The 23,507-nt window shown below is 45.5% G+C and overlaps 1 protein-coding gene and 1 pseudogene across 2 annotated transcripts; both read right to left on the reverse strand.

The window, feature by feature from the left end:
• Positions 1 to 10,805: 10,805 nt before the first annotated feature.
• Positions 10,806 to 11,314, reverse strand: LOC311603479 (small ribosomal subunit protein eS12-like). The gene has a single exon (XM_084792424.1). It carries the CDS (start codon positions 11,232 to 11,234, stop codon positions 10,836 to 10,838), a length of 399 nt encoding a protein of 132 aa, XP_084648550.1. The 5' UTR covers positions 11,235 to 11,314; the 3' UTR covers positions 10,806 to 10,835.
• Positions 11,315 to 12,718: 1,404 nt separating this feature from the next.
• Positions 12,719 to 19,141, reverse strand: LOC311604150 (putative ribosomal protein uL10-like; annotated as a pseudogene). The gene is made up of 3 exons: positions 19,030 to 19,141; positions 16,031 to 16,173; positions 12,719 to 13,649 (listed from the first exon to the last, which is right to left on the reverse strand). The product of its transcript is annotated as a putative ribosomal protein uL10-like (transcript).
• Positions 19,142 to 23,507: the final 4,366 nt, after the last annotated feature.

Consider the following 23,507-nt stretch of genomic DNA (forward strand, 5'->3'; position numbering starts at 1 on the left):
CACAGAGAAACCCTGTCTTGAAAAACAAGTGAGAAAAAATGAGAGGGGGGGCGGGCGGGAGGGAGGGAGGGAAGGAGGGAGGGAGGGAGGGAGGGAGAGAGAGAACCTGGTGACTCGGAAATGCTCAGGACTGTGCTCCTGTTGGCCAGTTTCCACCTTCGCCATTCCTACATCCTCCTAAATGTGATTTAAATTGTGATCATTTGATTTCCTTTCCACTTCTATGCCTTCTATGTCTGGGGGGAACAATCTATAATTTAGACATAGCTATTAGGTCCTGATGAGGCTCATCCAGTCTTGAATGGGAAGACTGCACAGCACCTGCAATTATAGGACGCAGAAGGATGCAGAAGTGATGCGTCTATCTTTAGGTTTCCTCCCACTCACTGGAGGGTAAGCGGTATTTTTCTAATTGAATGTGTTTCAGTTGAATTGTGTTTAAAAAAAAAAACACTTTTAGAACTAATTATGGAAGAAAGATATGCAGTTATTATTGTATATGGGAAGTCAAGGGATTTTGTCTTTTGTAATTGATGTTGAGCAATGATTTTCCTGTAGACATACTGTGTGTGTGATGTGTGTATTAGTAGGTGTCCACCTGTACATACATGTATGATGTGTGCTAGAGGTCAACAGTGAGTGTCTCCCTCAGTGACTATTTTCTTTTTGAGGCAAGGTCTCTCTCGCTGGTGCTGAAGCTCACTGGTTCTGCTAGCCTGGCTGGTAAGTAGACTCACAGATCTGCCTGGCTCTGCCTCTCCAACTGTGGGATCACAGGTAAGTGCTGCCCTGATCAGCTTCTTATGGGAGTGTTGGGTCTCATGCTTTCAAATCAAGCATTTTACTGAATGGCCCATCTCCCGAGCTTATAGATGCACTTTTTTGGTTTTGTTGTTTATTTGTTTTTGAGGCAGGGTTTTTCTGCATGGCCCTGGCTGTCCTGGAACTTGATTTGTAGACCAGACTGGCCTCAAACTCAGAGATCTGTCTGTCTCTATCTCCCAGGTTTGGGGATTAAAGGCGTATGCCACCATGCCAAGTTTAGAAACTCTGACTTCTGTTGTCACAGGCCTAGCCTATGAGAATCCTATCCCTTTGGCTAGGAATCCACACCGAATCAACTAGGATAACCCATCTGACGTTCTATCTGCACCTAGCGGGAAGGAAAGATGGCCAATCCCTAAGTTCCAAGGCATGAAAGTACAAACAGCCAACTCTCCCCAGACCCTTCATTTCCAAAACCTGCTATAGTAAGAAAATGAGGCGACCACCCAATCAGAGCCAAGGAAAGAGAAGGTGCTGACATCACCCCAGTTACAGGCTCTCATCAATTATTTAAGTTTAAGAGAAGGTTTTGCGGTTGGTAGTCGAACGGGGCCTGACTTAATACATGTTGAGATTGGGCCAGAACCACCATCGTCTCCTTTAGATTTATCCTTTAACGTCACGCCTCTAAGTGTGAATCTAAGCATTCGTTCCGCATTGTTTGTAACTGTCCCAGTTAGTCCTCTGCGTTCTCATGTGCTATTTTAAAGTCATTTTGTTGGTTGAAACTTCATTGTGTTTTTAAAATGATGCACTGAGGGCTGGTGGTAAAACCTGCTGAGGTGAGCTCCATCCCCAAAACCCACACACCACGTAAAGGTGGAAAGAGGAAAACAAGCCCACTAAGTTGTCCTCTGACCTCCAAATGTGCACTGTGGTACACACACACACACATACACACACACACACACACACACACATATTAGTAGTAGTAGAAGAAATGCACTGAAAATGGTGAGCCAGGCACTGGCACTGATAGCACACACCTTTAGTCCCAATACTCAGAGGGCAGAGGCTAGCCTGGTCTTCAGAGCTAGTTCCCGGACAGCCAACAGAGGCCCTGTCTTGAAGAGCTTCCCTCCAAAAAAAGAAATCTTAAAAAAGAAAATGGTGAAAGATTAAAAGGTAACCAAGCTCTCCTCCAGTGTGAGACAGCCACTGTTGGACTACCCAGACCATAACATTTAAGCCAAACTAGTGAATTCCACATATTTTCTTTAGAGATCCCGGCTGGTACAGGGAGCTCTGGGGAGGCAGAGATAGGTAGATACCTGGTCCTCACTGGTCTAGCCTAAGCTGCTTGGCAAGCTCCAGGCTGGTGAAAGAACCTTGTGAGCAGCCGCCTGTGAGGGACAATACCTAGCTCTATCCTCTGGACTCTGTGTGTGCGCACGAGTGCACACATACACATGCTTGCACACACACACGCACACACACATATCTAAATTTGCACACACACGTGCACCTACATGAGCATGTGTATACACACCCACACATTAATACACAAAATAACTAAGCTGAAAATAATACTCTAAAATGATTTGACATTAAAATTGTGCAAAAACTTATGACAAGGTACAGCCAAAGTAACATGACCTACCCACTAAATAGCTTAGACATCAGACATTCAGTTAATTTCTATGCTCCACACTATTTACGCCTCCCCAGAAAAAGCCACATGCTCTACAGGAATGAATCTTCAACTTCTGCAGATCCCGTGACCATATACTTCAGATAAATCCCCCAGGAAAGAATACTGCACACTATTCTGAAATTCTCCTGAGCACATTTTAGATATTATTTAGTTTCCCCAAGAGCACTGCAGACCTGCGCAGCACCAAGACAACCCAGGTAGCCCTCTGTGGTGTCTCAGGTGCCCGGACCCAGCCAAGAGGCTGTTCTGTCCCTGGTCTAGGCCTTGTGTGCAGTTATCTGGGGAGCCTGGCTCTCAGGACAGCTCGGTGGGGGTGACAGCTGAGGTGACAGATGGAATCGTGTTATTGGTTGGTTTAACCGACAGAGTGACCAGAGCATATAGGGCCAACCACAGGCCTGACCCTAAAGATGAAGATGAGGACCACAGAGCGGATTGTACAATAATGATGTCCTTGATGGGACCACATGGAGAGTTTCTAGATTATTTTGGCCCAAACACGAAGAATGCTGGTTCAATTGTTACACATGCGAGGTCTCACAGGAAAAAGAGGTATTCAGAGTGATGGCACGAGGTACAGAATTCCCTTGCCACAGAGGAAGGATCGCCCACAGGAGCCAGTGTATAGAACGCAACCTATGGGAATGGCCACCATGCCCTGGGGACGCGTTTTAGGTGGTAATGTCATCCTTGAGTTCGGCCAAGACTCTCTGACGTTGATAACCCAGCCTGTCATGGAGCCACCAAGAGTCTAAAGGGCCAGATTAAGCATGGCCAGTGGAGAGAACGGTCAGGACAGGCCCCCTGGTACATCCCCTTAGGAACAGGTACTCAGAGAGGTGTTGCTGCCTCTTGGACCTTGTTCACACGAACTATGACCTAGATTCCACAGAGAAGCATCATTTCTATAATGTTCTTGCTTTCTTCCACTTGAGAGCGTGATGGCTGATAGGCAGGGCAGGTTCTGTGCCATTCAAAGTTAATCTTGATACTGGGGGAGAGGGGGGAATTAGTCTCCCTTGTAATCTCATTGTAGGGCTTACATTTTGTTTCCCACCAACAGAGGTTGACTTGACTACTGAGGAGGAGAGGGATTCTGTTGTCTAGCTGTAACTGTTGGGTTCCTGCGTGTGTGTGTGTGTGTGTGTGTGTGTGTGTGTGTGTGTGTGTGTCTAAATAGCTAAGTTTTCAACACATAAAGTGGAAATGAGGGACACTGATCATGACTGTTATATAGTATATGTCCTCATGTTTTAAATTGTACTGCGTGTGAAATAAAGATGTCATCAGTTTCACAAAGGAAAAAAGAGTGTTATACAGCAGATTCTAATATTAACCCCATTTCATAAGAAATGGAGACACAGAAAGGAAAAGTCACTAAAGATCATCCTTCTGGGCTAGAGAGATGGCTCAGTGGTTAAGAGCCCTGTCTACTCTTCCAAAGGTCCTGAGTTCAATTCCCAGCAACCATATGATGGCTCACAACTACCTATACTGAGACCTGGTGCCCTCTTCTGGTGTGCAAGCTCACATGCAGGCAGAACATTGTATAAATCATAAATAAGTAAATCTTTGGGTAAAAATCACCCTTCTAATAAATGGTCAAGCCAGGTTTGAAATCCAGGTAGGCTGGTTGCGAGCCAATGCATTTACCTACTTTTGTATATTATTTTCAAGAATGACCTTCATACAAAGACACACTTAAAAAAAAATGGTGACCGTTGCACTCAGGTTAATAGAAGACAGTTGAGTTCATTGGACCTGTTATTATGTCCTCCTGGGAACCAGTATTGGTTTCTCTCTTTTCCAAACTCCTGAAGCACAGTGGATAGCCTGTACACCTAAGCGTTTCATCATGCCTCTTTTGCTTTTTTTTTTTTTTTGTATAGCTTTTGCTGTCGTGGACTTGCTTTTGTAGACCAGGCTGGTCTCGAACTCACATCGATCTGCTTGCCTCTGCCTCCCGAGTGCTGGGATTAAAGGTGTGCGCCACCACACCCGGCTCATCGTGCCCTTTTACTCTGCTCTTCACAGCTTCTCAGCTGTGTGAGCCAGGCCTCACAGAGCACAGAGGTCGGTTTTACGTCTCGCCTTGCTTATGAGACGTGGAACCCTACCACGTTCGTTGTCAATCAAATTTGGGTGGGCTAACTAAATTCCAGAATCCTTCGTGGGGTTTAGATCCGTTCCGCCCGGAAGTGACGTAGTTCGCACTCCGTTGGGTCAGTTCCTATGTGCTTTACCAGCTCCTCCTTCCTTCAGGAATCTTCTTGTTGACCTCCACGACTTGAAAGTCCACATTTATTTGTGCTCATCAGGTTGGGGTGGGGAAGGTGCAGGCTGTCCCCGAGGAGAAGCGCACTCCTGCAGAGATTTTTTTTCCCTTTCCCCAAAGCTTTTGTTTGTTTCCGAGGAAGAAACATGCTGGGACCAAATTACTTTATCCAGATGCCAGAGTGAAATGACGTTCTAATTATCTTTCAGAAGTAAATCATAAAATGTGTTTCAAAACCCATGTTGAGCTTCTAAGCATTTAGGGAAAAAAAGATATTTACCTGGTACCCACTAAAATAAGCCAGGTGCCTGGAGACGCTGAAGGCTTGATTGCACTGAATTATACATCAGTCATTACTAACTTAACCTCCGGGAGGTGTCCCGGTGACTGCTGTGCTCAGCCTTCCTGGCCACGCTGCCCACAGCAGAGCTGGCAATGATTTCCCTCTCAGCACAAGGGGACTGACTGCCCAGCCTTGCTGCCAACTCCACAGGGCTGTGCTTGCCCTCAGAGTCTGGAAATATCTAAGGTCTTAAGAAGCTGGAAATGTGTTTTTTCCTTGTCTTAACTGGCAGAATGAGCCTCTGGCATTTCCAAGTACTAGTCATTAGTGTCCGCCCCAGTGATGCTAATCTGTCTGTGTTTCAGTCTCAGGACATTTTCCAGTTGCTTCTGCCATAACAATCTCTGCCATGTCAGTGCTTCCGATGTCCCCTGTGAATCCGTGATGCTCCACAGTGCCGGCAGGATGTCACAAAAACAGATTACTGACCCGTCTTCTTCCTTTTTCATCTTTCAATGTCAGCCAAAGCCCTGAAGCTTCGTTTTAAAGTAGGGCTTTTGTTTGGCGTGTTCACATCTGAGCTAAGTCAAACTGTTATTTCTTTTTTTAAAAATCGCTAGAAGAGAGACTCAGGTCCTGATTTTACGGCTTTCACAATGCAGTCTGGGGGACTTAAACGGATAGTGATCATATTAAGGGGAAATAAATACTAGAAGAAAGAGATATGAGGTTGATGGAAAGCAAACAAAGCCAAGTTGAGTGTGTGGTGGCAAGGATGGTCCTAGTGACACTTGAAATGAGTGTGAGAAGGCCAGCGATCATGGTAGGGTGCTTAAAGGGCACAAGGCTCTGGTTCTATCCCAAACGTTACAAAAATAGATAAATAAAAATAAAAAGAAGGGCTGGAGAGATGGCTCAGAGGGTAAGAGCACTGACTGCTCTTCCAAAGGTCATGAGTTCAATTTCCAGCAACCACATGTTGGCTCACAACCATCTATAACAAAATCTGTATACATAATAAATAAATAAATCTTTAAAAAAAAAAATAAATAAATAAAAAGAAGTGGGTGATAAAGGGCTGCGGAGTTGCCTTAGTCAGTGAGCGCTGGGTGGGTATACGGGCATGGGGACCTAAGTTTGCTCCCTAGAGCCCAAATATATAAAGCCAGGTATGGAGAGAAAAGGTCAGGCGTGGTAGTGTGCATGTGATCCTGGCAGAGGGGAGGTAAAGACAAGAAGAGCCTGGGGTTTGCTGGCCAGCCCCTCCAGCTAGTTTGCAAGTTCTGGGGCGGTGAGACTGTTAGTCTGGCCAAGGCGCGCGCACACACACACACACACACACACACACACACACACGCATGCTCACACACGGTGGATTCAGTGTGAGACTTGTCATGACTTCTTACTCTTGTCCTGCTGTCTGAGCTGTGGTTTGGTAGCCATGGGAAGGGGAGGTGTATTTTTTTTTTCATGAGTTCTTTCTCGGCTCCCCCAATCCTTCCCATTTGTTAACATGACACGAAGCCAAGCTGAACAGTAGAGCTGGTGGGTGATTGTTTAAAAAGCCTGGGCCTTTTATTTAATTGTCAGGAAATCCAAAGCTCATGGGTGCTGGTAAAGTGCCAAATTGATTATTCAGAAACAAGTGCCTGAGATCGGACCAAGTATTGTCTCATTAGCATGCAATGTCCATGCTGGAGCCTGGTTAGAGAAACCACCAAGACTACAGAAGAGTCGACTAAAAAGGAATCGGAAGGAAAACAGCCCAACTGTCCCTATACTGTGCTGTGAGATCTTACACTGTCAGTGCATCCTCCTCCCCAGCACAGGGCCCTCTGCAGTAACGTGCCGGAGAAATGCAAGCCGGTGGTTCCATGCGTCTGGGCTCAGCCTGCCTTCCTCTTACAAGCCCTTGTGTCTGGGACGACCCTTGCATTTACACTCAGATCCACCTGTCTTCCTGCCGGCTCTGCGACTGAAGCCCTCTATTCTTCCTCCCTCCTCCTGCGTATTAAGCTGCCCCTCTCCGCAAAAACAAAAAACAAAAAACAAAACATGCATTGTCGTGTACTTTCTACCTGAGAAACTAAATCTCAGAAGGGTCTCGGACTCTACTTTTCTCTCCAGAAAACCCCCCAACCAGCTCTGTGTGAAATGTTTGAGAACGAGTTTTTAAAGCTGCCATTCACTCTTGACCGCTTTCCTTCCTGTCATTCTGTTTAGTGGAAGACTCCATGCGGCCAACCTAGGAGCACCCTTCCTGAGTTTATTTTGTTGGGTTTCCTGTTCACTTTCTTCCTTCCTTCCTTCCTTCCTTCCTTCCTTTCTTTTTTTAATTTATTACATATAGTGTTTCACCTGCCTATAACTCCTGCAGGCCAGAAGAGGGCACCAGATCTCATTACAGATGGTTGTGAGCCACCATGTGGTTGCTGGGAATTAAACTCAGGACCTTTGAAAGAGCAGCCACTGCTCTTAACCTCTGAGTCATCTCTCCAGCCCCCTTTCTTTCTTTCTTTCTTTCTTTCTTTCTTTCTTTCTTTCTTTCTTTTGTTTTTTTGTTTTGTTTTGTTTTCCACACTGGGTTTCCCTGTGTAGACCTGGCTGTCCTGGACTTGCTTTGTAGACCAGGCTGGCCTTGAACTCACAGAGTCTGCCTGCCTCTGCCTCCCCAAGTTCTAGCAATACAGGTGTGTGCCACAGTGCCCGCTACTCTTGTGACTTTTATGAGGGTAACAATGGAGATGCAACCTCGCTTCTCCGCTGAGGTCCAAATATCTTTCACTCTCCCAATTCCTCTAAGCCAAAGCCAAAATGTTACCTACTGTCCTCCTCTCTCCAGCACGAAATGTATCCAATACAGCAGTCTGTCAACTCCACCATGACAACATTGCACAACAAAACCACTTGTTACCACTGTGCCATCACCTTCTCACCCCTGCCGGCTCTCACCTGGACAAGAGGACAGCTTCCTGATTGTTCAACTGTAGTCTGTCTGACACACACACACACATAGCAGCCAAAATCATATCTTTTTTCCTTTTCTAGGTGTGGGTGGGGTGAGACAGCATTGAGACAAGGTGTCTTGTAACCAAACTGGTTTTGAACTTGCTCTGTAGTGAGGATGACCTTGAACTCTTGATCCTCCGGCCTCCACCTCCCAGGTGTTAAGATTACAGATATATACCACCATGTCCAGTCTCTAATGAATATTTTAAAATATATACCTAATGAATGTATTCTACTGGTCCAAGTGTGTTATGGCTTTGCCATCACACTTAAAAGAAAAAAAATCCTTGGTTACATGTGTCTTAGTTGCTGTTCTATTCCTGTGAAGAGAACATAACCAGAGCAACTCTTATAAAAGAAAGCCTTTAATTGGGGCTGGCTGACAGTTTCAGAGGTTTAGTCCATTGTTGTCATGGCGGGAAACATGGCGACACACAGGCAGACATGGTGCTGGAGAAGGAGCTGAGAGTTCCACATCTGGAGCCACAGGCAGCAAGAAGAGATAGCCGTTAGGCCTGGTGTGGGCTTCTGTAACCTCAAAGTCCATCCCTCAGTGACATATTTCCTCCAATAAGGCCAGGCCTACCCTCAACAAGGTCTCAATCCTTTCCAATAGTGCCACTTCCTGTTGGCCAAGCATCCAAATTTAACGTATGAACCTATGGAGGCCAGTCTCATTCAAACCACCACATCATGGCTGTGTGGGCCATGTGTAGCATGATGTGGGCGCTGATCGTTTCTCCCTCTCAGCAACCTGCTAGCTATGGATGCCTTCTTCTATTCAGGATAGCCTTGCCTTGGTGTCTCTGGTTGGTCTATCAGATGGCACGGTCCCATTTGCCATTACCACTTATTGAGCTCACTCTGTGTGAGCCAGTACATTGGGTACCTGACATAGATTGTGTGTGTGTGTGTGTGTGTGTGTGTGTGTGTGTGTGTGTGTGTGTGTTCCTGCATGCATATCCAGAAGTTGGTGCCCTGCATTTTCCTCAATTCTTTTCTACCTTCTTTTGTGAGATAAGGTCTCTCGCTGAACGTGAAGTTTACAGATTGACTGGACTGGCTGGCCCACAAGCCCCAGAAATCCCCAGCTCTGATTACAAATGTATCTACCTGGCTTTTTCCATGGGCTTCGGGGACCGGAAGTCAGGTCCTCATGCTTGTGCGGCAGGCATTTTACCAACCAAGCTAGTTACCAACCTAAACAGCCACAGCCTCCATGCAGATATCTGCCTTCTCTTCACAAATAAGGAAACTGAGGCCCAGCAAGGTTTAGGTGTTTTGTTCAAGGTAGCCGAGCTGGCCTGGGGGCACTGCCAGGATTCATATCCAGGTGTTTATGGTTTTAAATCTAATTTCCTTTCTTTCTGTCATATCACTTCTTATATTTATTTTATTATTTCATTTTTTTTTAAAAACAAAGTCTTACCACCTGGCCCCTGGTTGCCCGGAATTCACTATGCAGAAAAACTGGCCTAAACCTCATAGAAATCCACCTGCCTCTGCCTCCCAAGTTCTGGGATTAAAGGCATGTGCCACCACGCATAGATAGATCCTATTAGCTTTTTTAAAATGCAATGGTTTCTGTGAGGGGTTTATCCTTTTAGAAGGTGGGGAGTGCTGAGCTGATGTCTGATGCTGAGGAACTTCACCCTGTGTGAAACTTCCTGATCCAGAGAGCAGAGAGGAGGGTATCCAGCATCACATCACCTGAGTGACAGGGCCTGTGGATCTGGGAACAGCAGCCCCTGGCAAACAGCTGTGCTGAAGTCTCTTTTGTCTCCAAATGCTAATAGTTCTGGATTCAAAATCTTTTCTTTCTTTGACTGGACCCAGATATAATAAAACAAGAAACTTACAGCATATAATTTGGCATTTTACTGGTATGGTAAGCTCACAAAAATTTTGTTCTCCCTGACAAGGCTCAGCTAATTCTATCAAAATAAACCTCTGGAGGAAAAAAAAAAAGCTCTCTTTGAAAGACTATGAGAAGCCCTTTCAAGAACAAAAATAACACTTAAAACCGATATTCTGTGTATCTTCTTTTTCTTCTTTTTCAGAAGAAATCCTGCCCTTTCTGATAATAGGAAATAAAGAATGTCGTGGAAAATGTGTCAGCATTCAGCATGCTGTGAAGAGTGGAAATTTCCTCTCACTGCACTTTGAATTTTAAAGGGGTTGGGGTGCAGAATGTGTAGCAATCACGTTTCCACATCCACGTGTCACTTGCCAGTGCCCAAGGCTGTGGTGCTGTGCACTATTAGCTGGTAGTCAGACCTTGGCTGAGGAGCATACAAACATTTATCCTCATTGTGATAGCATCTGAGGTAGGACTGTGAGGGAGGTGACTCTTCCTGAAAGTGGGGCCCCAAGCAAATGAGATGGTGTCCTTAAGAGAGGCCAGAGAGCAGCTTGTTCTCTTCTCTACCATATGAGAGTATTGTAAAAAAGACAATGGTCTGGCTGGGCTGCGGTGGCGCACGCCTTTAATCCCAGCACTCGGGAGGCAGAGGCAGGCGGATCGTTGTGAGTTCGAGGCCAGCCTGGTCTACAAAGTGAGTCCAGGACAGCCAAGGCTACACAGAGAAACCCTGTCTTGAAAAATTAAAAAAAAAAAAAGACAGTGGTCTGCCGCCCAGGTGAGGAGCTTCACTAAACCCCAGCTCAGCTAGCACCCCAGGCTCAGGCTTCTAGCCTCTGTGAGGGAATTGTTTTCTCACTAGGCATAATGGCACATTTTGTATGTTTGTTCGTTTGTTTGTTTTTTAATGAGCAAAAAATTTATTTATTCATTTCTTGCATTTGAAGTACTCCTCGATGACATCCTTGGCCTGAGATTCTTTGCCATAGTCCTTAACCACTACACAACTGCAACCAAGCACTTTCCGTGGCTTCCCCTCTCGATTGATCTTACAGAGGCCTGCCCATCCCCCCAGTTTCTTGTTGTCATCAACCTTAATCAGGTTGATCTGATGCTCAGCACACAGCGCCTCCACGAGCTTGACGTACATGGGCTCATCGCAGTTGGATGCCAGCACACAAAGGCGGGCCTGGCGCTTGTCTAAGGCTTTGGCAGCTTCGCGTAGGCCACGTGCCATGCCATCGTGGATGAGGGCGGTCTTCAGCACCTCTTGAAGAGCAGTGTTGACGTCCATTACACCTCCAGCAGCAATGCTTTCCTCAGCCATGGCGGTGGATTACGGGTGAGGGCGAATCTTGAACACACCTGAGCCTCCGCCTCCGAGCAACTCGGCGGCGGCAGAGGAAAAAAAAAGCATATGTTTGTTTTTTTTGTTTTTTGAAACAGGGTTTCTCTGTGTAGCTTTGGCTGTCCTGGAACTTACTTTGTAAACCAGGCTGGCCTCAAAACTCCCAGAGATCTGCCCGCCTCTGCCTCCTCTGCGCTGAGATTAAAGACATGCACCAATACCAACCAGCAATGGCACCTTTTTTTAAAATCCTGACACTTAGGAGAATGAGATAGAAGGTTGTGAATTTCAGGCCATGCCAGGGCACTTAACTTATGTAATGCTTTATACCAAAAGAAAAGGAACTAGAATGAAAAAGAGAAAGGAAGGGGAAAGGAAAGGAAAGAAAAACTAAATTTTGTTGTTTATAAGCTATATAAACTCTGCCATTTTGTTAAAGATCCCAAACTGATCAAGGTGGATTAGACAGTGTCTTTCCAAGGGAGAAGTCTGCTATTAACTGGGAATTTTTAGTTTTTATAAATCTTTTCTATATAGGAATATACACATCACAATTTCTTATGCACTTAGATCAAAGTAATACATTAGTCTTAAAAACAAATGAAAGCCAGGTGTGGTGGCACACACCTTTAATCCCAGCACTCAAGAGGCAGAGGCAGGTGGATCACTGTGAGTTTGAGGCCAGCCTGGTCTACAAAGTGAGTCTAGGATAGCCAAGGCTACACCGAGAAACCCTCACTCGAAAAATCAAAACAACAACAACAAAACCAACAAAAACAAAACAAAATGTGCACTACTTTGACCATCTTAACATAAGCACTGGACTGACCTTCAGTTCCCAGAGTTCAAGGAAACAACCAAGTCTGCCTAGCATTGTTGTGTCAATACCATGGACAGCGCCATCAGCCAGCCAGTCAGGCTGAACCAGCTCCATGGAATGTTTCAAAGCATTTCAAGACTCTTACTTGGATTTCCAAGGGGGAGGAAGTCCCGCCTTTATTCTCTCTGGAGACTTGGTGCACACACACACACACACACACACACACACACACACACACACACACACACAACTTAAAGCTTTAAGAATGTTCATACTGGGGAGACTTGGTGCACACACACACACACACACACACACCTTAAAGCTTTAAGAATGTTCATACTGGGCCGGGCGTGGTGGCTCACGCCTTTAATCCCAGCACTCAGAAGGCAGAGGCAGGCGGATCGCTGTGAGTTCGAGGCCAGCCTGGTCTACAAAGTGAGTCCAGGATGGCCAAGGCTACACAGAGAAACCCTGTCTCGAAAAAAAAAAACCAAAAAAAAAAAAAAAAAAGAATGTTCATACTAATTCTGCTTATAAAAATTGAGGATGCTAGAGAGAAAGAAGTGATGATTTTAAAGTAAGTGCACTTCTGCCCTTCTGAAATCAGCCTTCCCTGAGAAGGTACCAAGACATGAAGCCAAGGTTACTGAGATGTTGGACAGAGGTGATAAGTAAACAAGAGACCAAATCCCATATCCTCATCTGATTCTTCCAACTCTTCTTTGGCTTCTGCCTTGGCTGGGGCTGCAGCAGCAGCAGGAGCAGCAGTGGTGGCTGCAGCCACAGATGCAGATGAATCAGCCAAAAAGACCTTGACCTTCTCAGCAAGAGGGAAGGTGTAGTCAGTCTCCATAGAGCAAGCCAGGACCCTCTTGTGCAACAGTCGGGTAACCAATCTGCAGACAGATGCTGGCAACATGTCGGACACCCTCTAGGAAGCGAGGGTACAGAGTCTGCTCGGTGATGTCAAGCACTTCAGGTCTATAAACGCTGCCCCTGCTGGAGCAGGGCGAGATGCTCAGGATGTTCAGCCATGTGGCCTTGATGGCTCCTACTTTGTCTCCAGTTCTTATCACCTGCACATCACCAGAATTTCAGTGGTGCCTCTGGAGATTCTAGTGGTGATGCCCAAGCCTGGAAGAGCGAGGTCCTCTCAGGCCCCACACCCATGTTCTGGGCTGGCACAGGGACCTCATATGGGGCAATGGCTCCAGCACGGGCAGCAGCATGTCCCTCATAGGCCAGCAGCATGTCCCTAATCTCTGTGAGGTCCTCCTTGGTGAACACAAAGCCCACACTCCCCCAGATGTGAGGCAGCAGCTTCTCCAGAGCAGGACTGTTTTCCAGGTGGCCCCTGGTGGCCCTGTACACCATGGTGTTCTTGCCAGGTGGCCCCTGGTGACCTTGTGCATCACGATGTCCTTGCCCATCAGCACCATGGCCTTCCTTCACAGGGACATGCACATCTGCTGCATCTGCTTGGAGCCTACATTGTCTGCTCCCACAATGAAGCATTTTGGGTAATTATCCAAAAGTTGGATGATCTTAAGAAGTGGCTTGATTTCTAGTTTGCCCTATTTTCCTTGGGCACCACAGCAGTGCACCAGGGATTGCCACACAGGGTTTAAAGACAATGTCACTCTAATGAGGACACCTGCTGAGAGGGTATTGGACATCTTAAGGCCAACTAGCTCTCACTGACTTGAAATGCAAGGCTTCCTTCTTGCTGAGCTGTAAGATATGAAAGGACAAACAAACAAACAAAAAAACATGCAGAGGCTTGGTTGCCTAATCCAAAAAGTGTATTTTTGAAGTTGCGTTGACCTTGCATTTGTCTCTTTGCTTATTTGTTATTTTTCATCTGTAAATGTTTTTAGAAGGCTTAGCTTGCCTTAATCCCAGCACTCAGGAAGCAGAGGCAGGCAGATTACTGTGAGTTTGAGGCCAGCCTGGTCTACAAAGTGAGTCCAGAACAGTCAAGGCTACACAGAGAAACCCTGTCTCAAAAAAAAAAAAAAAAAAGCTTAGTTTAGGGCTGGTGAGATGGCTCAGCAACTGAATTCAATCCTGGGACTCAAGTAGTAGAAGGAGAAACAACTACCACCAAGTTGTCCTCTGACTTCCACATGCATGCTGTGACACACACACACACACACACACACACACACACACACACACCCTGCATATTATAACTTTAAAATCTCTAAAGTTTTTTATTGAATTTTATATGTATGTGTGTCTTTCCTGCATGTACATCTGTGCACCACTTGTATGCCTGGCCCCTGATGGAGACCAGAAAATGGTGTCAGATGCCCTGGAACTAGACATGGGCGTGAGCCACTGTGTGGGTGCTGGGGATTGAACCTGGGTCCTCTGCGAGAGCAGCCCGTGCTCTTAACCACTAAGATAGCTCTCCAGCCCCCGCTATAACATTTTTAAACAAGGTAGAATAAAATTCTTAACTTAACTTTTAGCCTAAGTAATACTTCAGGGCAAGAGCCAGGATGGAGTATTTGCGGAAGGGGTCCAAGGAAAGAGTGCAATGAAGCCAATAATTGGATTTAAATTTGTAGCACGTCTCCTTAGAGTGGTGGTGGTGTGTTATGGTGACATCATCAGCTGTGCTGTCACAGGGGACAGTAACACAGCTCTAGGAGCATCGGTTTCTGATGGAGTTCTTAGTGCTTAGGTAGGCTTTGTTCTTTTTCTGTGTCTCTAAGGAGGCAGGCGTTCTTTAGATGCCTCCCTTGCTATCCTCTCGGGCTGGCTTCTCGCTCATTGGAAGTCCTCCTTTTTCATATAGTGGTTCATCCCTGTCAGGTATCAGGGGCTTTCATGCCGTGCCTTCCATGCCCCTCTGCTCGGAATGCTTTTAGTATGTAACACATTTGTTTCTTCCTGAAGATTTTACCCACTTTTCCTTTTCTTTTAATGTATACAGTACCCATTGGATCACGTTATAGATGGTTGTGAACCACCATGTGGTTGCTGGGAATCGAACTCAGGACCTCTGGAAAAGCACTCAGTGCTCTTAACCTCTGAGTCATCTCTCCAGCCCCTTTAGCCATCTTTTTTTTTCCAGCATTTCTCAGCATTTATTCTTTTTTTCTTTTAAATATATTTTATTAATTTATTCATATTACATCTCAATTGTTATCCCATCCCTTGTATCCTCCCATTCCTCCCTCCCTCCCATTTTTCCCTTACTCCCCTCCCCTAAGACTGTGACTGAGGGGGACCTCCTCCCCCTGTTGTATGCCTTTAGCCATCTTTTGAGGCCTTTGTTTTTCACTGGCTTTTCCTAATTCACCAATGGAAGAAGAGACTTTGCGGCACCTCCCACACATCGCCTAGCTTTGAATTTGGGTTATCTTGTTTGCACTAGATTGCAAACCCCTCCAGAGAAGTGCTGTCACTTACGTTGTTTGTAAGGAAAAACCCTCAGGAATCCATCTCCACCTGCACATCAGTCCTACACAGACCAGGAAGGCCGAGAACTTCCCGGAAGTGGAGGAGAAACAGACGGGGCTGGCATAGACGGCCACTGGTAACTCTCTTCTCTCCTGCGTTTGTAATCCCTTTGTAGTGACGAGAAGGCTGTGCAGACTCGCTCATTTAATCATCACTGCGGTTTTTGAGGCTCTTAAACATTAACTTTACCCTGATGCCTTTCTGCAGCGCCACTTGACAACAGGGTGCAGGCATTTTACATAACTACTGTATACTGGAGGTGTCTTCAATAGAAGGCAGTGATCAAAATCCGGGTCCTAATTATATCCCGTCAGTGTTTCCATTATAAGCTCTCTCCAGAAGGGTTTATTTCTCATTTGTTTAATTTGTATCAGGCTTCAGCCTGACATGCAAGTTCTGAGTCCTGCTACGTGTAGGGAACCTTTGTCTGCCTCGTACATACATTTTAGTCAGTGCGGCGACTCCGTGCGAAAGGCTGTGTTACTCCTGCTGCGCAAGTCAACCAGCCTGTGCTGGACGCTCGACCTCCGCACCACGCCGTGGTCCATCCCTGGGTGATTCTGATGGTCTGTGCTGTGGTATTATTCTTTGGGATCCCTGTGACCCGTCCCACGTACTGGGCATCGTCTGAGAACACAAATGCCTCAAGAGATCGGAAGAATAAAGAAAATGGAAAATTAAAGTTTGTTTTCAGTTCTTGCAAGTGTCTGGCAGGAATTCTGCATTAAAAAAAAAATCTATTTAGAAATTTTCTGCTCTGGGAATTCTACCAAAAGACTACTGGCGGAGCTCGGATCAATTACTTATTTCTTCAGGTGTCAAGGGAAATGATTTAATATTTCATGGGTCAGCCAATACTTATTGAACAAGCAAGCTAGACACAGACCCCCCTCCTTACAGTAAGAGATAATTACTGACAGTAGAAAAAAAAATAAGTGCTATTCAAAGAGAAATATAAGAGCTCAGGCCAAGAAAGTGTTAAAGGTGATTTCCAAGAGGAAGTTTGATCTGCGCTAAGACTTGGGCATGAGTAGGAGTGACTTGGCAAGGAAATGGGAAATAACAATGCAGAGAGAGTCCCTGACGCTGAGAACATGGCATTGGTGTACCGAAGATGGGACTTAGCCCAGGGCCAAGGCTTTCAAAGCATTTCTTCTTCTTCTTCTTCTTCTTCTTCTTCTTCTTCTTCTTCTTCTTCTTCTTCTCCTCCTCCTCCTCCTCCTCCTCCTCCTCCTCCTTCTCTTTCTTCTTCTTCTTCTTTTTCTTCTTCTTCTCTTTTCTTTTCAGCAAAATCATTAAGACACAATCACAAGGTGAAATAAAATTATGGTGGCCAGAAAAACCCACAGTGAATTTGATCATACTTCACATCATAAATAATAATGCCCATAAAATGAAAACAAATAAGAGTTTGGAGGGTAGCTCCACGGTGGAGCACATGTTTAGCATGTGTAGGGTTCTGGGTCCAAAACCCATCATCATCCAAAGGCATAAATAAGAATATGTATTACAGCCGGGCGTGGTAGCGCACACCTTTAATCCCAGCACTTGGGAGGCAGAGGCAGGTGGATCACTGTGAATTGGAGGCCAGCCTGGTCTACAAAGCAAGTCCAGGACAGCCAAAGCTACACAGAGAGACCCTGTCTCGAAACTCTCTCACCCCCAAAATGTATTACAACAAGAAGAAAAAAGCAGTAAGACGGCATTATAAACCCACAAATGTATTTTAAGGGTTTACATTTATTTATTTACTTGTGTGTGTAGGGAGGGTTACACATCTCCTGGTGCATGTGTGGAGACCAGAGGACAACCACGTGGAATCACACTCAGGGTGTCCGGCTTGGGGGCAGACGCCTTTGCCCACTGGACCATCTCACCAGCCCCAATAAATGCATCTTTAAAAGGATGATAAGATGTTTCCTCTTTGACCTGTTGCTGAATGCATAGTGACATCACAGCCACTGTGGAGATGTCATTCCTACGTGCTTGTCATGGACTGGACAAAGCCAGTGGTCTTTCCAAACTTCCACCCAACAAACAACTTAGCCCTTTCCAGATCCGCCTTTACTTATAGCTGATAAAAGTGGGTTTTTATTCATCTCAATTTTGAAAGTCTCTTTTTTTTCCTTAAGAAACAATGGATACGAAAATAGAAAAAAAAAGTCTTTTTTTTTTTTTTTGGTTTCGGTTTTCGAGACAGGTTCTCTCTGTGTTGCCTTGGCTGTCCTGGACTCACTTTGTACACCAGGCTGGCCTTGAATTCACATTGATCCACCTTCCTCTGCCTCCCAAGTGCTGGGATTAAAGGCATGTGCCATCACGCCTGGCAAAAAGAAGTCTTTAAATCAAAGATAAAGGGCTGGAGCAGTAGTTCAACAGTTAAGAGCTCTTCCTGCTCTTCCAGAGAACTGGAGTTCCAATCCTAGTACCATGTGAGGCAGCTCACAGCGGCCCTTACCTCCAGCTCCGGAACCAATGCTCTCTTCCGGCCACCATGGGCACTGCACACACACACACACACACACACACACACACACACACACACACACACGTACACACATGTACACTTGCACCACACAAATAAATAAATAGGTGTAATGATAAAAGTGTGTCCCCTAGACTTTACAGTCACGTGCTGTCATTGTAAGTGCACTCACAATCTATGCAGGTGCCTTGTGCTTTGTTCTTTCGGATGATCGCTCCTTCCATCAGAGTAAGCAGGAGAAAACACACGTAGCCTCAAAACCATCAAAAAGCACGGAAGGAGCTGGAGACCATGGAGAAGGGATCCAAACCGTCACAAGCTTCCTTCCTCTTTAGGTAAATGCATACAGTTGTGTCCACGTGCATATATATAATTGAATGTACGTACATGCTATATAACTGAATACATGCACACATCACATCACTGAATACATATACATACTATATAACTGAGTCTTTATACATATCATATAATTGAACACACATACACACTATGTGACTGAATCTGTACACAAGCTGTGTAACTGAATATCCCAAATATCCCAAACTAGTTTTTTTTTTTTTACAAAGAATCTATTTATGAAGAGATTAGTGATGAAAATTGAGCTAATATTAAATTTGTTACACTCAACTACATATCTCACTCCTCAATATCTTCTGTTTTTATGTTTTGCATCATAGAGAGCACTTTCCTAGAGTAGAAGATTATCAAAAAATTTCTGCCTTTTCCTCTGTGGACTTTTTTTTTTTTTTCAAGACAGGGTTTCTCTGTGTAGCCTTGGCTGTCCTATACTCGCTTTGTAGACCAGGCTGGCCTCAAACTCACAGAAATCCACCTGCCTCTGCCTCCTGAGTGCTGGGATTAAAGGCGTGTGCCACCACGCCCAGCAGAGATGCCCTTTCAAGGCAAGGAAAGGACCAGAGTTTCCTGAACGAGCCTCTTGACAAGAAACCCACAGGGCACACACTGAAGTGTGATGCCTAAGACCCTCCAGATACTGTCAGAGCGAGCAGAGGGAGAAGCCCAGGAAGTGACATGTTTAACAAGCACATTGTCATTGTTATGGTCTGGAAGAGGGGCACTCATTGCAGTAGGCAGGCGAATGTCCATAGTCGGAACTACGTTGCCAGAGGCTAGACCCTCTGTTGCTCACGGGGCCTGTGAACCTAAGTTTACCCATAATTCCTGCAGCCATGGAACCCAACCCAGATTTAGGCATCAACTCTGTCTCTCCCTGACTCTCTCTGTACCATTTTTTTCCTATCACTATCTCACATAACTTTGACTTGTCTGTCAATGGGGCTAGGAATTTTGTTTTTTTATTCACTGTTGTATCACCATCCTTATAATACAGAATGTGCAAAGCAATCAGCATTGAATCAATGAATGTTTCTGTGGTTGGAAGATCTGCTCTAAGACCTGCTCTGGTCTGGTAGCTACTTCTGCTTGAATGCCTTATGGCATAGCCACGATAGAGCTCATCACTTCTTTCACCTCAACCCCTCCCTCCCTCCAATATTTCAATGTTTTCCCTAAGGGCACTAGTTCTCTTCTTATGGCCTGCCTTCAAGCTATCTAGTCATTTCCCTGGGTTCTACTTCCTAATTCCATCATAAGGATGCTAGGGTGTCAACACAGGACTTTTAGGTAAGCACATTTAGTGGTTAGGAACTGTGGGTTACAAAGGGTGCTCAGGAGAGGGGTGTGGGGAGCTGGTGGTATTAACCTCTGTTATCCAGGGTTTGGTGTCGATGTAAATTGATACACCGCTCCCTGGCAAATTCTTCTCCTTTTTAAAGAGACTTTTTATAGCTGGGCGTGGTGGTGCATGCCTTTGATCCCAGCACTCAGGAGGCAGAAGCAGGCAAATGTCTGTGAGTTTGAGACCAGCTTGGTCTACATAGAGAGATACAGGACAGTTGGGGCTCTGAAGTAAGATCCAGTCTCAAAAAAAAAAGTATATATTTCCAATTGCCTCTGCAGGCAGGAATACACTTGCTATTAGAGCAGTGTAGGGCTGGTGGGTGGGTGGGTGGGAGCAAAGCTGAGATGGAAATCTTTTCCTTCTTGCTGCTATGGGACCTCTGGTTACCAGAGACTTCTTCAGAAGTGACCCTTCTTTTGAGCCAGGTTGGGGCCACCAGAAGTAGGTTCTGAGCTTACCTATGGCAGTCAGTGCATCTCCTGGTCACCGTGCTCATGGCTCCTCCACATGGAAGGGGGAAGAAATTCAGGTTAGGCAGAGAAAAGTGGGGCTGTAATAGCCTCCCAGTTAAGGCCTCTCTGACAACAAGTGACTGTGCAGAGTCATCCCCACACAGTTGCCCCAAATTGGGCTAGCCTTACACTCCTACGTCACTCTAGCTACTGCAGAGGACATGTGACCTTAGGAGGGAGAGTTTCCTTGCTTCGGGACAATTCCACTAGTGACTAAGGCCTGGGAGAATCCCCTGGTCATTACTGACATCACATCGTCAATACATCACAATATTCATCATCATAGCTCTCCGAAGTTGTAGAGGGCCAGATGAGCAGGGACCGGAAGGGTAGCTCAGTGGTTAAGGGCACATACTGCTCTTGCAGATAACCAGAGTTCAGGTCCGCTCCCAGCGCCCACATCAGGCAGCTCACAGTTGCCTGTCACACAGCTCCAGAGCATCCAACTTCCTCTTTTGGCCTCCACTGGCACCTGTACCCATATATTCACATGAGTAAAACTAAAATAAATCTAAAATAAATAAATACATACATACATAAATAGCCCTCAGCCAAATGACTGTCTTCCCTTTCTATCCACTTCTGCGGCCCAATCGCCAATCTGTTTGTGCCTCTTGTTTTTACTGAAAACATGGAAAACCTCTCTCAGCGGTTGGTCGACATGCAAAAGGAAAATAGACCGCCTAACTGGAGAGAAGGGTGAAAATGAGAGGAAATGAATTCACGGTCGACTGGGTGTTGTAGCTGATTGGGAAAGGCATCAGAATCCCATGATGGATCCATTATTGATCAGGGCTGGTGAGCGGGTACCACAGTCCTGGGACAGATGGAAAGGTCACTCCTAATTCCTCTTCTGGACACTGTATGAGCCTCTTAGACATATTGGGAAATTTGTTGTGGAAAAAGGATAAAAGTTGCCCTCACCCCTTGGCCATCCGTGTCCACCCAGCGGGCCCCCAGAGGCCCACTGTTCTAACCACAGGCCCTCCAGTGCACCAGAGATGAAAAAGAAAGAAAACATCACTGTAAAATGAAGATAATATCTCCAGTTTCTGCTCGCCCTAGAGGCTTATTTTGAAAAAATCACAGTGATTTAACTTGTTAGCAGTTTAATTCACTTTTAAAAAGATTAACCAGACTAATTATTCATCAGATTTCACCATCTTTGTCAGCCTCAATAAGGATCTTTTGTTACAGTGATTAATGTGTTTTAATTGTAGCTTCTCTCAGGGCAATAATTCGATCGCACAGTATTTGCCGAATCCATGGAAATCTTGGAAATGCTTTGACAGCTGAGCTATTCTTGGGAAACGTAAGTAAAGGAATATATGTACCTAACAAAAGTGTTTTATAGCATATCATTAATATGGATTTTTTTTTCTCTCTCTCTGACAGAACTTGCTCTCCCTCAGTCCATGGAGCTGCTTGCTGTGTAGTCAATTTCCCATCCCGAAACATCAAGACGAAGGGATCAATTAACACAGGCGGCTGGACTTTCTCCCATCAGGGTCCCCACATATCTGCTAGTGACAGTAATAGCCACAGCAAATACACATAGATCGCACAGAAAGTTAATCTATTAGCCAGTGTCCATACATAATCGCCCAATTAAGGGACTGGGCCCTGTGTTGTCTATTCAGTGTTCTGCATAATACCACTTCTTTGTTCATTAATCTCTAGCTGTGCAAGCTAAGAATCTTTACACCAAAAGATGTTTGTAGCAACTTGCCCAGAGACAAGCTATACAGACCACTACTAATTTCCATTTAAATTGTGGCTGATTATTATTATTATTATTATTATTATTATTATTATTATTATTATTATTATTATTATTATTATTATTTTGAAAAAGAGTTTCTCTATGTAGCCTTGGCTGTCCTGGACTTGCTTTGTAGGCCAGACTGGCCTGGAACTCACAGTGATCCACCTGTCTCTGCCTCCCGAGTGCTGGGATTAAAAGCATGTGCCACCACCCCTGGCTTTGATATTATTTTTAACTTACAGTGGTTCTGAAAATTTTGGAGTCAGACATATGTGGAGTTGATTCTTGGCTTTCCTATTAATTAGCTAACAGATATTGGAGTGCATTAATCACATGTCCCCTCTGTGAGCTTTATTTCCCCATTTTGAGAATCAGGTATAAAAGGACAAAACTCAGCCGGGCGTGGTGACGCACGCCTTTAATCCCAGCACTCGGGAGGCAGAGGCAGGCGGATCGCTGTGAGTTCGAGGACAGCCTGGACTACAAAGTGAGTCCAGGACAGTCAGGCTACACAGAGAAACCTTGTCTCGAAAAACCAAAAAAAAAAAAAAAAAGACACAACTCATTGTCAGGATTTAAATAAGCCATTGCTTGTAAGGCAGTGTGGTTTGGTCTATAATAAGGATAGATTCACTTTTGAGGAAACTATAGGCCTTCGTGTTTATGGAAGCCATGGCCTGGAGAGATGGAACAAGTGTGAGGACCAGAGTTCAGACTCCCAACACCCACATGAAAACTGGGCCAATGGTCAGTCTCACTTCAGCTCTTAAATGATGGAGACAGGATGTCCCCAAGGCCAGCAAGCTAGCTAGGTAATGTCACAGGCAGGAACACAGTGGTTACTCCACTATACTCTCTGGGTAGTTACATGAACGCTGGAGCTGTCAAGAAGCCGATGGCCGCTCAGTCCACAGAGCTAGACGCTCTGCAGTCCCACTGAAGGCATGGAGGATTCCTGCAGAGCTGCTGGTCTTCAGTCCCTTTCCCTCCTTCTCTCTCCCTCCCTCTCCCTCCCTCTCCCTCCCTCTCCCTCTCCTTCTCTCTCTCTCTCTCTCCCCCTCTTCCCCCCCCCCCCCCCCCCCGTCTCTCCTTCAAGACAGAGTTTCTCTGTGCATCCCTGGCGCTCCTGGAACTAGCTCCATGGACCAGGCTAGCCTTGAACTCACTGAGATCCACCTGTCTCTGCTGCCTCCTGGGTACTGGGATTAAAGGTGAGCATTACACGTGTTTGTTGTGAAATACTTTAATTTAAAAAAAAAATCTCTCAGAGGTGAGGCCAGATGCTTGTTTATTTTGGTTAATTCTAGATGAAGTCAAGTTGCCAAGCAAAAATAACCATCACGTTTACCTAAATGGTGAGTCCCAGAGTCAGAGAGAGACACTAGCTCAGCAAAGAGGTGAGCTATGGAGGAAGACTCCCCATGTCAGCCTGTGGCCTCCACATGCACACACACACGCACATGCTGTTGTGTTTACACACACATATGCACACCA

This window comes from Acomys minous (genome assembly GCF_964271855.1).
Source record: "Acomys minous genome assembly, chromosome: 8".
NCBI classification, from domain to species: Eukaryota; Metazoa; Chordata; class Mammalia; order Rodentia; family Muridae; genus Acomys; species Acomys minous.

Excerpts from the sequence above, each read along its gene's own strand:
- LOC311603479 (XM_084792424.1), bottom strand. The coding sequence starts at position 11,234 with ATGGCTGAGGAAAGCATTGCTGCTGGAGGTGTAATGGACGTCAACACT.